This window comes from Enoplosus armatus, chromosome 22 (genome assembly GCF_043641665.1).
Source record: "Enoplosus armatus isolate fEnoArm2 chromosome 22, fEnoArm2.hap1, whole genome shotgun sequence".
In the NCBI taxonomy this organism is placed as follows: Eukaryota; Metazoa; Chordata; class Actinopteri; order Centrarchiformes; family Enoplosidae; genus Enoplosus; species Enoplosus armatus.
In genome coordinates, this window is record NC_092201.1 from 12,683,378 (window position 1) to 12,700,534 (window position 17,157).

General features: G+C 41.6%; 1 protein-coding gene across 1 annotated transcript in view; it reads right to left on the minus strand.

Moving 5' to 3' along the window:
- LOC139305263 (copine-8) overlaps nt 1-9,210 on the minus strand; it is a 71,299-nt gene extending 62,089 nt beyond the window's left edge. Inside the window, exon 1 of the mRNA XM_070929212.1 lies at nt 9,098-9,210. Within this exon, the coding sequence (XP_070785313.1) occupies nt 9,098-9,195 (98 nt within the window). The 5' untranslated portion in view covers nt 9,196-9,210. The remainder of the gene's footprint in view (nt 1-9,097) is intronic.
- Nucleotides 9,211-17,157: the final 7,947 nt, after the last annotated feature.

Genomic DNA, 17,157 nt, shown 5'->3' on the forward strand with positions numbered 1-17,157 from the left:
AATTCTTCTTGACAAGGGCTGGGAGAGCCAAGAGAACATCTCAGCGCGCACACACACACATGCTGAAATGTGCCACGCCACTATCCGTTTACACACAGACATGTGCAACAAAATACACATCAGTCATGGACAACACAAAGCCACACATTTGTGCTAGTGGCGTTTTACCTTAATTGCCTTTGTCACCGCTTTCAGTGCAGTTTCATCCCGACTCGCCTATTGTTTCCTCCATCAACACATGTCCCTGGCCTTCGTTTGTCAACTGCTCAATAAAGGACAAAGGCCAAATGTCTCAGCTGCTTTACATGCAGGATGAGTCGAACGGAGGGTGAGGTAATGACAAAAAGATGCCCTTTGTCTAATATGTTTTTTATCATTTATGCTCAGTCATACAGTATATTCTCATCCGTCAACATGCAATAAATGGGACGTGCTCAGATGGTATTTGTTAGGCAGCCAAATTCTGTGAGTGTGTTCAGTAGTAGTTTGTGTGAATGGGTGGTTTGTGATTGTGTCTGCACATCTGTGCGAGTAATTGTGTTACAGAATGTCGGACAGCGTGAGTGTGTAAGCACGTGTGCATGCTCGTGCGTGTGACGAGGCTACTCAGAGATATCATAAGCGACAACAGAGCGAGAAGAAAAGGGAGGGAGGAAGACGAAGGTATTTTCTCCTTTTCCTCTCTCCCCTCATACAGTATTAACCTCCAATCTCCATTACATGTGTGCTGTGGCCTTCGTACAACGTTGTCTGCAGTGTGTGTGTGTTTGTGCATGTGAGAGAAACAGAGAGACATGCTTGGATGTGCAGGCCGAGGCCAGGGGCTTCTACATGAGAGAGAGAGGGAGACAGACAGAGAGGGAGGCAGCATCCCTGGAGGAATTCAAACAGCCTCTGTGCTATGTGACCGGGATGGAGATGACTTCATTAGGCCAGCCAGTCCCCCCCCCCCACCTCTGCCTCTCTCTCTGGTTGTAAGTAGGGCTGTGAGGGTGATTTACTGTATGTCAAGTAATCTTACTTGTCAAATAGTTTAAATCTGTGTCACACTGATAATCAGAGAGCCCAGCAGAGGAAAAATCCTAATCAGATACAGCCAATTCCTATTCAGATATCACAACCCAAAATGTCAAAAAAATCTAATTGGGCTGGCAGAATTTATAGGAGATGTTTTGATTTGTTTTATTATGGCTTTATGTCCCACAGGAGGCAATCTACATCAGAGTGAAAATAAAATGTCAGAGCATCAAATGTGATCGTATTTTATGTGTGTGTGTGTGTGTGTGTAGCTTGTGCTCAAAATGTCATCAGCTGTCTAAGAGATGGGAGGCACCACAGCACAAATATCCGACGGTGTGTGTGCATGCGTGAGCGCTTAAACACACGTGTGCACATACTGTGTGTATTATGTATGTCTGTATGTGTCAGCGCATATGCAGTCCTTCAGCTGAATGGCTCCCGAAGGCTTTCTGCTGTATATCTCTGTAGTTATTGATGAATTGGTGTGCTATCAGGACTTGGCATGCCTTCTGGTGGCCTAGTGAGCAGAGCTTTTAACGCCTGTTTGACCCAGAGGTCAACAGGTCTCAGTGCTCATTTAGTCTCCAGGAATATTCTAAAGATACCCTAGAAGAACGTCCGCTAGACATTTCTGACCAAATGATGACGAAATTCTTCAAATATTCATAATGCTCTGTACATAATTTGTCAAAAAGTCTGTAGTAACTTTTCAAGAGTATGACTGGGGATGGGGAAATGTTATGGTAAATCTCTTATTTGCAACGATCCATCTTTGACTCAGGTTAGCTTGCCTTTGAGTTGCTTGTGAAAGAAGTGTGTGTTTGTGCGTCCTTGAGTCCATGCTTTATCACCTGCATTTTAAAATAACACCACAACTGTCTAACCTTGAGAGTAAGGTCAACGTGTACACCTATTACCCCTCCACTTATTACTTCTGCGTGTAGTAATAGACTGGTACACAACTGGTGTGTGTGTGTGTGTGTGTGTGTGTGTGTGTGTGTGTAGCCCTTGACCTTTGTCAATGACTCGCTCTACCCCTCCGTCTGATCTTTATCAATCCATTTTCGCAGCTATACAGCTTGATGTATAGACCGGTGGCATTGTATTAGTGCGTGGCTGGCGTGTTAGTGTGTGTGTTCTCAAAATGTGTGTGTGGCGTACAGTGCAACTAAACACACACATACACATACATGTTGTGACACGGTGCACATACTGTCTGGTGACTTATGTAGAAAGCCACCCGCTGTGAGAGAATAACAGAGGGGAGGAGGTCGATAGTAATTCCCTCCGAGTGCATAAATCTTTACTGACCTGACAAGAAAAAAGCCCAAACCTGATAACAGAACAGTACTGCGGCCTCTAACACACACACACACACACACACACACAGAAACACACAAACACACAAACGCAGATGTACATCAACACAATCTGATAGCAGCCAAAAACACACTCTGCCTCTCAGAAACAGAGTTAGTATAGGACAGACAAGACAATGGCATCAATTCATGGCAGCTCAGAAAGGGCTTCTTCAATATGGCTTTGTCTCACTGATTGCCAGCGCCACTGTGTTCTCATCCAAAATCATTTGCACTCCCTGCTGTTCAGAACCACATGTAAACAGACAGAAAAAGTTAGCGGCCGCCACTGTCACGCACACTCACACCACATCCTTTTGTGCTTTTGGCTGGCATTGAACCGGCGCGCAGCAGGCGACCCCGTCTTCTCCTCAAAGTGATGGCTGTCAGTGGTGTCTTCAATAAGAGAACCATTATGTGAGCTCTATGGGGCCAAAAAGGTCAACACAATCACTTTCCATAGAGGGAGTGGGAGTGAGCGACCTGAAAATAGATAGCGGGTCGGGCATGACTTGTGACACGAAAGGGTGGGGTTGCAGGGTAAGTGGTTCACCCCTGACACTCGGAGCAAAATAAACGGCGGCATGGTGGAAGATCTTCTGTTGCTGCTTTACGAGAGAAATGGCAACAGCGAGTTTTAAAATGTGGATCAATACAATCAGTGGTGTGAAGGATACAATCTAGAGCATGCGACCCTCAGGCAGGGTCTAAGAGTCGCATCGTCAGGGAAAGAACAACGTTAGCTTTACTTTATCTCTTACTTTAATACCATGACACTAAATACTTTGCCACTAGCAGTGCCTCATGCAGCCACTAATAGATGATAGCAATTCTAAGAAACACTACATGGAAACACCTGACTTAAAATCTGAATATTTAGCATCCTTTCTGGGGAACTATTTTGCGAGATGACACATTCATAATAACAGCAGTGGCCTGGAGTCCAAATGATATCTGAAATGTCAAGCTTTTCTTTGAATCCTGGCTCAATTGTCCAAAGTCTGTATCTGTTTTTGTAAGATCCAGCCTTACACAACCTACATTTATCCAACCTACTTTTCATTTTTCTTTCTTGGCTCTGGCCCAATAACCTGAAGTGTCTTCCCTCTCTCTGCTTCCCATAGTTTTCATGTTGGAAGTCTTCTATCTTGTATTTAGGATGGTGCGTTTTTTGTGCTCTCTCTAACTTTCTTGAACAATGAAAAAATTACCTTTGCCCCCAAGCCAACATGGACACTAAAATGCAGTCAATGGGAAAATCAATGTTTATTGATTAATTTGTGGAAAGACTTTTGGACTTTAGATCGGAACAACTAATCAACGAATCCAATTTTATTTATCAAATTATAACACGATTTATGTCTTGGTCTAGGCTTTCCTATGGTGCATTTGAAATTGAGTGACACCCCATCCCTTCATACTACAGGTCTGAGTGGATAGTAGATTAAATCTATTTCTATTTATTTCATCTCAGTGCTCATGGTGATGTAATATTACTTTCTATATCAAAATTATAATCATACACTGGTTACAATGCATGCTGATAGTTTTGTCCTTCATCTTACACTCTGCAGCAGAATTGTTGCTTGTTTGGTTTATTTTTTGTTTTAAAATTCTGATCCATAATTTGTCTGTTAAATAAAATCTAGTGGGAGAACATATGCAAATGTTAAACCAATCTAAAAAGTCTGTTCATGAGCTTGTGGCCATGCAGTGCTCAGAATTAACGTAAAACCAGCTGATGGGCACCGGCAGTGCCATTACTAGTTAGTAAAATGTAGGAACAGAGGAAAGGGAGAAGGAATGGGAGTCTTTCTCCAGTTTCAAACAGTCAGTATGTGCCTGCCAACACATTATGACAACCATGCTGCCAAATGAGCCCATTCAAAATTAGACGAAGGCCAGGTTTTCCACCAGGAGAAAGAATATAAGCACCTCTTGAACACCATGACGAACATATGATTACCTCGCCTGCCCACTGCCAACTGATTCGAACCAGCTTCTGTGTGAGTTTAGATTGGTTCTCCTGGTGAGTAAACCTGTGTTTTCCTGAGGCAACGCTGAAGTAATAGATACATGTGGACCCTCTATTAAGATCTCAGGGCACAGTAGACTGTAGACTTTAGTCCTTTAGTAAATCGTATAGCCTAATGTACATACAGCATATCTACATCAAACTATTGTACACAATCAATGAGGAAACACAGTAAGTTGTCCCAAGAGATTAGCCTAAACCACTATTACATAACAGGCATTTTAACTTTAAATTTGGCATGACAAGAAATACCTAAAGCCGCAGGACTACTTGTGGCTTGAAGCTGATATGATGACACATTTTTTGAGTGAACCCATTAGGATCACAGCAGTCGCGTGTCCCAGCCTTCAGGCCTGCACAAATATGACCTCCTTTTCAAATTTGGCCTCTTTTCATATTTCCAAACCAGGCTTTACTGAAATCAGTCGAGAACAATTTTTCTCTTTTGGAGATATGATGATTAAGACTTACTGTTTCTAACTTTTTTTTTAATTCTAAACTGCCTAACATGGGGGAATAACATGACTTGACATTCACTCAGTCATACAGACCTCATGTGCTCATATTTACAGCACACACACGGAGGACGAAGCCAGCCCCAACAATAAAAAAAGCACCTGTCTCTCAATTTTTCATTTACACCACAACCAATATGTTGTGGCAACAGTAAATACTGGAAACCACTTAATCCTTCTCATCGACAGCGGAGAGAAGGTAGACAGAAGAGGGTAGGGGAGTTATTACTGTCAACAGTTATGACATTTGCTGACAGTGCTGGGATGTATAGCAAGACACAGAGAGAGAGAAAGATGTGTCAAGCAGTCTGGAAGACATTGGAGGGAAAAAACTGTTTCGATCCTATTCGAAAGCGAGTCCCTTTTTTATCTCTGTTAGGGTCATTCTTCTGGGACAGCGAGCTTGTTTGTGTGTATCATTTCTCACTTTTCTATCATGCTGGTAGAAAAAGGACTTGCACTGAAGACTAAAGAAACAGCCTGAAACGAAGCAATCCACCACAAACAAACACACACATGAGCATGCTTGGTTGTGTGTTTGAGTGATAACAGCAACCCATAATACAGTATACACCGGCAGATTGTCCAGCATGGAGCACTTCAATTTCTGACACTCTCTTTCACTGTGACTTCAGACAAAGTTCTCAAAAGTTTAGTATTATCTAAACACAAGCGACTGCACAAAAATAATTGGCAAAATGATAAATATCTGATTAATGAATAACCACCAAGAAATGTACTAAGCATGTCACTCATTTGAAATATGAGAAGTATTTCTTTTGTGTGTAGTTGTGTGTGTGAAAGAACAGGTAACAGCCTGTGTGCTGGCCTGATCGATGGCCATAATGGAATATTTGGGCTTAAGGCCATTCACAGCAGAGTCCCTGACGCTAAAGTGCATCAGGGAGTAATTTATTCTTCTGTGACTGTTTGAGTGTGGGTGAAGGACGGTTGGTCCGTACAGTCATTCATATATGTGGACCTATACAGGATGTGTGAACATATTTTTATGCATGTGTGCTTTTGTACGACGCAGTAGGCAGAGTTGGTAGCGCATTGATCCCAGCTGATACCTCAGGCTCTCCCATCGATCAGCAAAATGTCTCCAGCTCACTGCTGAGTCTGAACCCAGCTCTTACTTCATTGCCCCATAGCATCAGAGCATTATCTGAATTAGCTGGAGACACAGGCTAAGAGGGTCTGTCAATATTTCTGTAACGGTTATGTCACCACTGACTATACAACAATTACATGAGGAGAGCTACTTCAGATGAGAGTATCTGCCCAAGTCTCTCAATCTCTTCCTCTTCTCTCGCTTTCTTCTCTCTCTTTCCCTCATTGGAAAAACCTCCACTTTAATAAGCCATTCAGTGTCTTAAAAAGGCTTAATAAGTATGAATAACAAGTTAAAAGCAAAAACGATGTACCACTTGGTGGCAAATTGCCCGCCTCAGTTTTTCCCGAAACAGGTGGCAACATCTTAAAACCAGGCTGTACACTCAAAGTGTTTCAGGAATGCCCATCTGCATTGGAAATGAGCTAAATTAAGATACGCTCAAACATAAGACTTTGGACTCAACTAAATGATCTGTTTGGAAACTTTTTTCTCATCAACTGTAAATGACAGTGACTATCATTCCAACCACATTACAGACATTATAATCCAAATTGTCTGATATAACGAGACTCATTCATATTGCTCTCTCTTAAGTCATTGTCTCCTCAGTGAAATTTCTCACCCTAACACCCGCCTCTACACACACAGAGGGAAACTTTAAAAAAGTGGTAACCATGGTGATATTGTACACTGCCCATTGTGTCCACTTAAAAAAACAATGAAACATGCACACAAACACACCACATATGTGCTATAAGCTCACACAAATGTGTGCGCGCACACACCTGGCCGTAACCATGGCATTCCCGCTCTACCTCAGGTTGGAGGTGGTAGGACAGCCACCAAAACACACTCCCCCCCCGGGGACTGAAGAGCTGGGTGACTCAGACATTAGCAAACCCTGCCAAGCATGTTCATATATTCTGCTGGAAGATTACATGATCTTTCTGTTACTAAGGAGATGGCACTAAAACCCTCTGGAGATACAGTAACTACAGTATCTGAGGGACTCAGGCAGGGTAGGAAACCGTTTCTGTCCTGACATTTGATTTAAGGCCATTTGATTTAGACATTTGATTTAGGGCTCAATTGTGCAGCACTCTTACTGAACCAGCTACTGGAAATCGAAAGGATATATGGATTTACGTAGCATGTTTAAAGTAAATTCCACTCTATGTGTAGAAGAAGGCATTTTAGGGTTAACACAATGCCAAAATTCAGTGCAATTCAATGCAATGCAATAACGTCACCCCAATCTGACCGGCAGCGTTTCAGACATCATGTTTGAGGAAGAACAAAAAACCGAACTAAAACCACAATAATGTACCAACAGCAGGGGGAACACAGCCAAAACACATCAACAACGTAAACATGCAGAGAAATGTTCTGTTTCAATTTCCTTCACTTCATTTGAGTATCTGTCCAAGCCCTGATACAGAACAGGTTTTTCTAGATCCAGGAAAAGGTTTCCTTTTTACTAGAATTCTGTTTGAACATTTGAATAACTGCAGGCTGGACAGATACACAGGCACACTGCACGATCTCCTGTGAAGGTTCATCACCTGTACAGAGAAACTCCCATACACTGCATCATATTGAGCTTGAGTTTTTTTAACAGCATGTTTTATAGCCTGCAGAGATTGGACTGCTGACGACATCACTGTTAAACAGAAACACTGTAACCTATTTTACAATGACAGTGCAGCTTCAGGGCTGTGACACTATAATGTACACTGTCAACTGTTCAATTCAACAGCTTTTTCTTTATGTCCCCTGTCCTAAGCATCCAAACCTCTCCATGGCAAAAGACATCACTGACAGCGCATGTAACATGCGACCCATTTCATTTGATGGACGTGACACATTTAATTGGATTCCCTTACAGGGGGGCTTCTGAGAACATGTGGCTGACCCGTGAAGCATACTGCCTGTAGCCTACTGTGGGTCACCAGTCTGGCAGAGAGAAACCACATTCTCTGCATTTCTCGCCCGGCTCGTAAGCAGAGAGGAAAAGCCTCCCTGAATGAGAGGGAAATACCTCTTTCAAAGAGGGTTAAATACACACTAGCCTTGTCCCCTGCCTTTCCCATCACGTCAGATAACACACTCGCATGTCCACACAGCATAACTGCATGTAATGTTTTTAACTCCTTTAATATGCTTTTGATACGCCAAAGTGATGCCTCTCTGCAGACTGGTGACCGACAACCAACAACAGCAAGACTCAAATACAATGTCAAATACTGCAAATAACAGCAAACAACTCTAAGGAGGAGCCACACAGATACAGTATGAAATGTCTAAATAATTAGTAATAACTCATTAGCATCCTGGTACACTTCACAGACACAATGGCGGGTATCCAACTTAAATATCTACAGTGTTTTTGATATCAAACAACCAGTTTATATCTTGTCCTACTGTTTCTGTTTCCTATGGTATCACTATATTATTATATATTATTAATGTGGTCTTCAAGGGTGACTATACATTCGACAATATGTTTGCAATAGCCATAAAATGTTGTCCCAGTATCACAGTGAAGATGCTAAACCGTGTCACGTTAATGTTATACAGTAACGTTAAGCTCTGCGTCTCTGGTACTTAAAAGTGAGTTCCAGTATTGGTGTTTTAACGATACAGTATCAACATAGTATTCACATATGACATACACCTTTGCGGTAATAGTTCTGTGCCTATGTTGTCATCATGAAATAGTTGTTATTATAGCTCGTTTTAACAGCACGGAAGTGGAGTAAAAGTGGCAAACTGGCATCACACCTGTCTAATTTAGCTAGCGCTAACGTTACTTAGTGTGTCAGGTACTGTAATACTGAGACAATTTGACGTTTCCTCGCCACAAATAGCGTAAATGTGACATTTTTCACGCTATTCTCAGTGCTTTCGCCGTTATTAAATACGTTTGCCTGAAACTAAACAGAAACTTGGACGGAGTTGAAGTACACATGTGACTTCCAGCTGCGTCCACAGCTCGGTGTTTTTCCGTAACCCTGTAAGACCAAAAACAGGTTAAACAGACACATTCCCCTACCTGCAGGACACTGTGATTTCAACTTTGGTGGCAGGGATAGACGCGTTGAGCGGGTCGAAGTCGCCTATCGACGCCATGTTTAAGAAACTGTTGTTCATCCTGTCAGAAATTGTTTTGCTTTTCCCTTTCCCCTTTTTCCGTGAGGTCCAGCCCCTTTTTATGAGCGACGAAGGAGCACAGAGAGAAACTGTGTGCGCGCCTCCTCGGCGAGAAGTGGAGCAAAGGTGCCAGGGAGAGGGAGAGAGAGGCAGAGAGATGTGATGTCACTCCTCCCTTTCTCCTCCTCTTGTGAGTGCGCTTCTCTGCTCTCCTTCTCCCTTCCCTCTTTCTTTATGCCTCTCTGCCACCCCCTTCCCCTCTTTCTGTCTGCCTCTCACTCTTTCAATTCAGTTCGGCTCCGTTGACCTCTGCTCAGTTCATTTCCAGCAGATTTACTGGCATGGAAGTAATGACAATGATACAATCGTCAAGAAAATAGAATAAATTTGTCATGAAAAGTCTTTCCTGTATGTTTGTGTGTGTGTGTGTGTGTGTGTGTGTGTGTGTGTGTGTGTAGGCGTGCGCACATTTCCCCTGCCCTCAATACTCATTCAATACATTCACATCAGTTCAATTCAGTTTATTCGAGTTCAATTCAGTGTGGGTTGTTGGCATGAAATACCCCTCACTCCTTCTTGCATGGCCATATTAACCAGTTGGGGGGGGGGGGCAAGATGAAAGCTGTTGTTGCTACCAGGCAGGAAGGGTCAAACAAAAGATGCTGCTTTGTATTATGGGAAATGGAGGATAGAGTTTTTACAGACTTAACCTATTATGACTGAACGTCAGGATATCTCATCTGCTGCTTCGATTTTGGCATTTTTTTTTGTTGATCTGTGTCTTGCAAGTCCCTCAACAACATGGAGGTCCAATACTGAATCGCTGGAGTGCACCTTTAAGATCTCACTACAAGATTTTGACACAGGGTCCCTCTACAAATGATCAAAAGCCAGAGTAGTTGCCCCTGTCCAGTCTTGTGTGTGTGCCCAGAAAGTAGAGTATATGTGCTGCAGCACATTCAGTCCCTCTGCCACACACTTTTCTGGTCTCAGGAGTCTGTGAGGAAATTATTAGTATTATTATTATTAATGTTTGTGTTGAGACATGAATAAGTCTCACTCTCTATTTCCTCTCTTTCTTTTCTCTCTCTCCACGCTATTAGGATAAGCATCTGATTTAATTAACTGAAAGGGAGACCCTCCACTGGCAGAGAATAGAACGACAGCATGATGAATGTGAAGGGATAAGGAGGAGGCTCACATGATGAGGACATTGTGTGTATGAGTGTGTGTGCTTCAAAAAGAGGCCCACAGTATCTAAAAAAAAGTTTCGCTCTGGGTGTGTGTGTTTATAGAGAGGTTGTTAAAAAGCATGTGTGTGCCATCAAGAGAAATAGCTGATACTGTACTCTCCTTTGTGTGTGTGTGTGTGTGTGTGTGTGTGTGTGTGTGTGTGTGTGAGGGTACATCGGGACACATTCCTACTCACAAGTATCCCAAACTGCCCTGCAGGTGAAAGACTTTTGCTATGTGCGGCATATTGTGTGTGTGTGTGTGTGTGTGTGTGTGCAAGCACTATGTTTGGATGCTAGAATCATAGGATCTTAAAATGACGCATCTCAGTATTACTCAGTGTGTTTACTGGCTATCCACGTCTCTAAATATAGCTGTCTTACACACATACACATACACATGTGCGCGCACACACACCCACACACACACACACACACATACACACACACACACACACACACACACACACATGCACACACACACACCCATGCACCAACTCACCCTGGGCTGGATGTGTGGCATGGTGAGAAAAACCATTACGGCACCTTTGGGCAAACATCATGCCACCGCCCCATGACCACATGGGTGGGTGGGGTGTATGGGTTCATACACACACACAGGGGCAAAAATGAATGGACACACAGTGAAACAAGCACACACACCACACACACATAAACATGGGGTACAGACAGAAAGACAGGAGCCATTTGTGTGAGTAAATATCACATCATCACCACCGGACTGTAGCGCCACTGGCTTAACCCCTCTCTGCAGTGCCCCCTGGTGTATGGATGCTGGCATCTGCCATTTGCCAGCTGTATTATACAAATGTGGGACTCAAAATTATGAGCAACCTATAAACTACAAATATGTTAGATTATTAGAATTAGAAATGTGCTAATTTGCTTGTTTTGTACACAAGGTCTGGCTATGCAAGACTAGGCCTTGATTGAAATGCAGTCTGATGCGTTGATCAGTAATGATTGCTACATCTTCTAACTCTCCTCATATTTTTATCACTACATTTAAAGTCATTTAAAAACATTTTTATCACCGCCACAATATCGCTATCATAGCAACAAGAATGCCAATAAAACATTCCTCGACATATAGCATCATGTTTTCAATACTTTTAGCCTCTTTTATAACCTCTGTTGTCTGTTTTTAGTTGAAAAGACTGTATATTATAATGTGTGGTATTAGCACTCTTCTCTTCCTCGATCGCATTGAAGACCTGATGGATGTTTTCCTGTGTCTCTGACAAGGCAACAACAGGCAGGAAGTACTGTGTCCCCCCCTGAAGAAGAAACACCGAACAAGCTTCAAGTGCAGGTCTTGTCCCTCTGTGTATAATCCTGGATCATCTCTGCTTCACAGAGTGGTAAGACCTGCAGAGGGCCAGAGGACTGGAGAGCTGAATTTCAGCCATGCCAGGCAGATATAAATAATTGTAAAAGTCACCCTAACAAACAAAGTCCTATGCTACAAATGGACAATATTGTTTCATATTGTTGTTTGGAGAGGTTTGGATACATTTTCTATGCCCTATTGAATTTCCCTCATTTTGTGGTCGTTAGTCCTTGTAAATATGTTTCTCATTAGCTCCAAGAGATGATCTGTTTAAAAAAAGGTCTTGGATAGGTTTGGCCCACAAAAGGACGCCTTGCTACACTGCTTGCCCTTTAAAACCTTAGTGCTCTTACTTAACCTAACATTTGGTACACTTATGGACAATACGTGTTGCAACCGGGAGTTTTACATTCATATTTTAGTAGATTCACTGTAAAACCACAACATATTAGTGTGAGAATCAAATTAAAATGTGTATTCACAGTCCTATATTTTCATGGAGATTAATAAAGAAAGTAATTTATGCTTATTTAATGGCACATATCTTTGTTAATTTAAGCCATGAAATTATGGTTCTGTGAAGTTTACATGAGAAGACAGCCACTAATGTGTTTGTATGTTCAAAATATGTTTTATGAACAACATATTTTTCCTTATCTTGTCTGCGCTGCCAGCGTGCCTGAAAATCCCTGTCAAATGAGTTACAGACATTTCCTAGAGCTAGCTACCAGCAACTAGTATTTTAAACACATTAGCTAGATCTGACTTGGTACAAAGTACAAAGTGCAAAAATGTCCCTCTATCTTTCTCTTTCATCTCAGCCATGCCTTCCAGCCTCTCCTGGTGATAAAGTCCCAGGTAGTTCTGATCTCTAATGTGCTAATTTACTCTCCACCACACAGCGTTCAACTGGAGAGCTCTCCAGCTTTAATAGTCACCGACACTTAGACACTTAACACACAATTGACCTTGCACTTATATGGAGAGAGCTTCCTTCTGTCAAATGTATACAATGGCACACACTTGACCTGCTCACTATGCCGTTCTCATCTCTCTCTCTCTCTCTCATCATTTCCCCCATGTTCACAGACACACACACACACACACACACCTACACACTCAAGATCTCTTGCTGGGTGTTCATCTCCCGTAGTCTTTGTTTCTCTCTTTTTGTTGAGGCATTAAAAACTCAAACTGATTCAGTAAAGGAAACACAGATGTCATCTCTTCAAAGGCACTGCCCTCTAATTTCATGCTGAAACGCTTTCCCCGGCCTATTAAAAGTGTTCGCCCAAATCTGTTTAGCTTGATAACTGGGATCCGCTGAGAGGGGGACAAGGTTGATTTCTGTAGCCACATTAAGAGAGCAAGCAGCAGTATCACGGCTCATCAGTTCTGGTCATAAAGCAGCAGCGCTGGTATTTTTAGCCGGAGGATTCACTCGGTGGACACTCAGAGATAGCAGCCGGGGTGGTGAATATTGACCCTGTCCTCCTGAGCCTCATTGCCGCTCCGATAAACGCCTTTAACTACCACTTGGGTGTCTCTGCCTGTTTTGCCCACACCTTATCTCTTCCCTCTTTCCTCGTTTCTGTTTCCATCTCAGACACGTCTTCCTCCAACAATTCTGTCTCTGGGTTTGTTTCCACAGGGCTATCAAAGAAATGAAATGCAAATTAGGTGTGTTTTTTCATGCCGCAGGTTGAAGCGAATAGCTCGCTGAATGTCAGAAAACAAAACATTCTTGCTGCTAATGATGCCCATACTTCTTTCATGATTTAGGTAGAAACAATAAAATGCACAGTACAATTCTCTAATGCACCAACTAATTGCCAAACAATAATGGGAAAATAATACTGAGATGGTCCAAAACATGTGCATCTCTGTCACACTTTTATTTCTTAAGGGAACCTGGCCCACACACACACACACACACACACACACACACACACACACACACACACACACAGACAGGGCTAAATCTCATCCCAGGCCATTTCACATAGAAATGAACTTGTATTGATTTGAATTCCTCAGTAAATACAAAGTACCTGCAGCTGTACAAATCCCATCATTCAGACCGATTTAACTGTGAAACAAGAGCATTCGGTGGGGCCCGTACACATTTCACCGATCAATGTGTTCACTGAACAGATTAGAGGAGGATATACTATCCGAACTCATCATAGATTATGCTACGATTAAACTGAAAGTGGAACTCTCAGGCCACGCTGTCTGTCTGAGGAGTCATTATTGATTCCTGGTGAAACCTGATCATCTGGCTTGTGCTCTAGAGTGCCAGGAATATGAGTATCATTTGATTCCCGTACACAGTAAACATGTTGAGGAGCTGGTAGGACAGAAACTTGGAGGCCAAGTATGAAAGCTGTTTTACGAAGACATGCAGATGTTTTTCACAAACTTGTTTCCCAGCTAAGAGTTTCGTGATCCGGTAACCTGTCATGTCATTAGCTTGCATTGTAAAAAATAAGCAAATAGATGACTGTGGGCATTGATAGTTTGACAGAAGGCAGACTCATAGGCTTATACAAGGTCACACTGTAGTCCAATGTTGACTGTACTTCATATCAAATTACCCTATGTCACTACAAGTGAGTACAGTTTCTGGTAATATTCATAATCATATGACATCTAGATAGGATCTGGAGTAGGGGTCATCTTATGATTGATGTTAGAAATAGTCAGGTTGAAATTATAGTTACATTTTCTTTGCGAAATACGCTTATTCAATTCCTTGCTGAGAGTAAGATGAGAAGGTCGATAGCACTCTCTCCGTTTGTCGGTTAAATATGAAGCTACAGCCAGGGATGCTAGCTAAAAGTTACATGTTGGAACTATTTTTTGATCTGGGCCAGTGATGGTTGCCTGGCAACATCACGGTGGAAGTCACTGCCTCTGGACAGAAATAGTTAATCCCCTCAAAATCATAATTTGTCAGCTTTACATTTCTGCTTGTTCAGATGAAACCATAGAGATACAACGTGTTATTAAGGGAGCTTTAGAGGTGCTGGTAGGTGGCTAGCAGTTTCCACCTACTTTCTATCATTGTGTTAAGCTAAGCTAACCAGCTGCTGGCTCTAGCTTCATATTTAGAGTGAGAGTGGTACCGACCTTCCCTTCTATCTCTCAACAAGAAAGCAAATAAGTATTTCCCAAAATGTCAAACTATTCCCTTAAGGTTAAAGGTCAGATGAAGGTCATGGTCAGGGTCGCATGCAGACCAAATAGGCAAGTGAGACATTGCTGAACATCCATCTGTCACCTGTTGAATATCAAATACTCTGTTATCATACAATAAACCAACAACGGTAGTTAACTAACATAATCCTCTATTATAGGCATTGGCTTGTGTGTGAATCATATGCATGTATACAGTAAGGACAAGGTGGCTATCTGATTTCCAAGCTGACAACGTGATGACATTAATGCAAAGTAATCACACTTCTCAAAATGGAAGGAAATAAGTTATGTTGGGTTAATCAGGTTGTATGGTGAAGTGCGGGGGTGTGTTATGTCATCCAAAAGTACTTATAAGAATAGTATTGAAGTACAATAGAATAGAAAAGAAGTTCAACACAGCACACAGAAGAAGTGTGAGGTAGCTGTGAGTCGATGCTCTGCTCCTGCAAGGCCAATTAACACTCTGCTGCTCTCGGTACAGCTGAACATTAAATATTGATCCGTCCATCACTGTTCACACTAATTTGTGTCTTCAGGGGAAGTTTCTTACCCTTTTTCACCTCTCTCCGTCTCTCTCTCTCTCTGTCTACTGCGCTGGAGCGAATCATAGGATATAATATTACTGCCTGAAATTTTTAATTAAAAGAGGAATGAAAGCAGCTGCAGATGAATGATGATTTAGTGAGGGCAGAAAGGATCCAGAGGATATGCAAATTCATGTGAGGTAATGTACTGTATGTGTACAGCACTCCCTTATTCCTCTCTTTATAAATCAAGTAATTATGGGTCACTTGGAGGTAACCACTGAGCCCCAAACACAAATAATACAGATGAAATAAAACAAGAAAAAACAGACTGCCTACAGACTGCATATGACCTGACTGTGTCATTTACATTTTTAATCCAATATGATTACTTATCCGGTACACCGCATGTCATTATACAGTACTACCACCACCATGTGGTCATAACGCATTAATCATGGTTAAAAAAAATGAAGAAAAATGAAGACATAAAACTTGGAGAACCATTTCAGAATTTATTTTCACACTGCATCTGATTTTTTTTTTACCACTTGAAAGTGTGCACAAGAGAATCAGCAGGAAGAAAAAACCACAGTCGTATTTACACAAGAGCAGATTTACAGTCAAATTTCAAAATAAGATACATCTACAATTAGAAGGATCATTACGATTTTAAGCAGCCTATCTGATTTATTATGAATTAGTTAGGAACTGAAAAAAAAATACTTACAGCTCAGATCGTTTCTTTTTTGGGATTATTTATTTAGCAATTTCAAGTGTAAGTCCATGGGACCAAAAACAGTTTCTGTAACTAATCTAGCTATTTTAGTCCTATGCATTATTAGACAATGGGGAAAAAATGATTAAAGTTGCAAAAAATGAGATTTTTCAGTGCAATTATTTTAGTCCCATTGGCTTTAGCATTGCTAACTATTTCTACCTCCATTATCCAAAACAGAGCAGCAAGTATTTTTCCAATAAACTTGAAGGATACTCATGATACAGTAGTTCATGGTTACCTGACCTTTTTAATAAGGGATAGACCCCATTTAGAGTCACTACGCACTGTTTTGTTTATTACAGGCACTGATAATACCTCGGGTTATGGAGAAATCCATCCCATATATTCTGTGCAGTCCGTCATCTGTGATTCTGAGATACCAGAGGCATTAATGGAAATGAGTTCAAAATTTCTGATTGATAAGGAAGACACAACAGTCAAAAGTCAAAAAATAAATAAATAGTAGCATTTTAGACTCACATTTAAAAGATTGGATGGGGTTTGATACAGTTAACTGCAGCATGTGTGCAGTTTACAGACACTAAGACAGCAGAGGTGAACAGTACTGTACATGGAAAACAGAATGAGAACTTATCACATCATTTGGATTGAAAAACACACATCTAAGGTGCTTGATTCCATCGACATGAATGATTTACATTCACATTACTCAGATTAGAAACAGCCTCTCCTTGTTAAACTACATGCTATACGACTCTTGCAAAAGTTTCCTAAAAGCACTTGCTGCTACTTCAGCTGTAGAAGTGTTGCACAGGCGAGTAAAGGTTAGAGAAAGTAAATACTCAGTGGGTAACCTTTTCATCTGGAGAATCTAAATCCTGGAAGTGAGAAAATGTTTGCCGGAGACCTGAA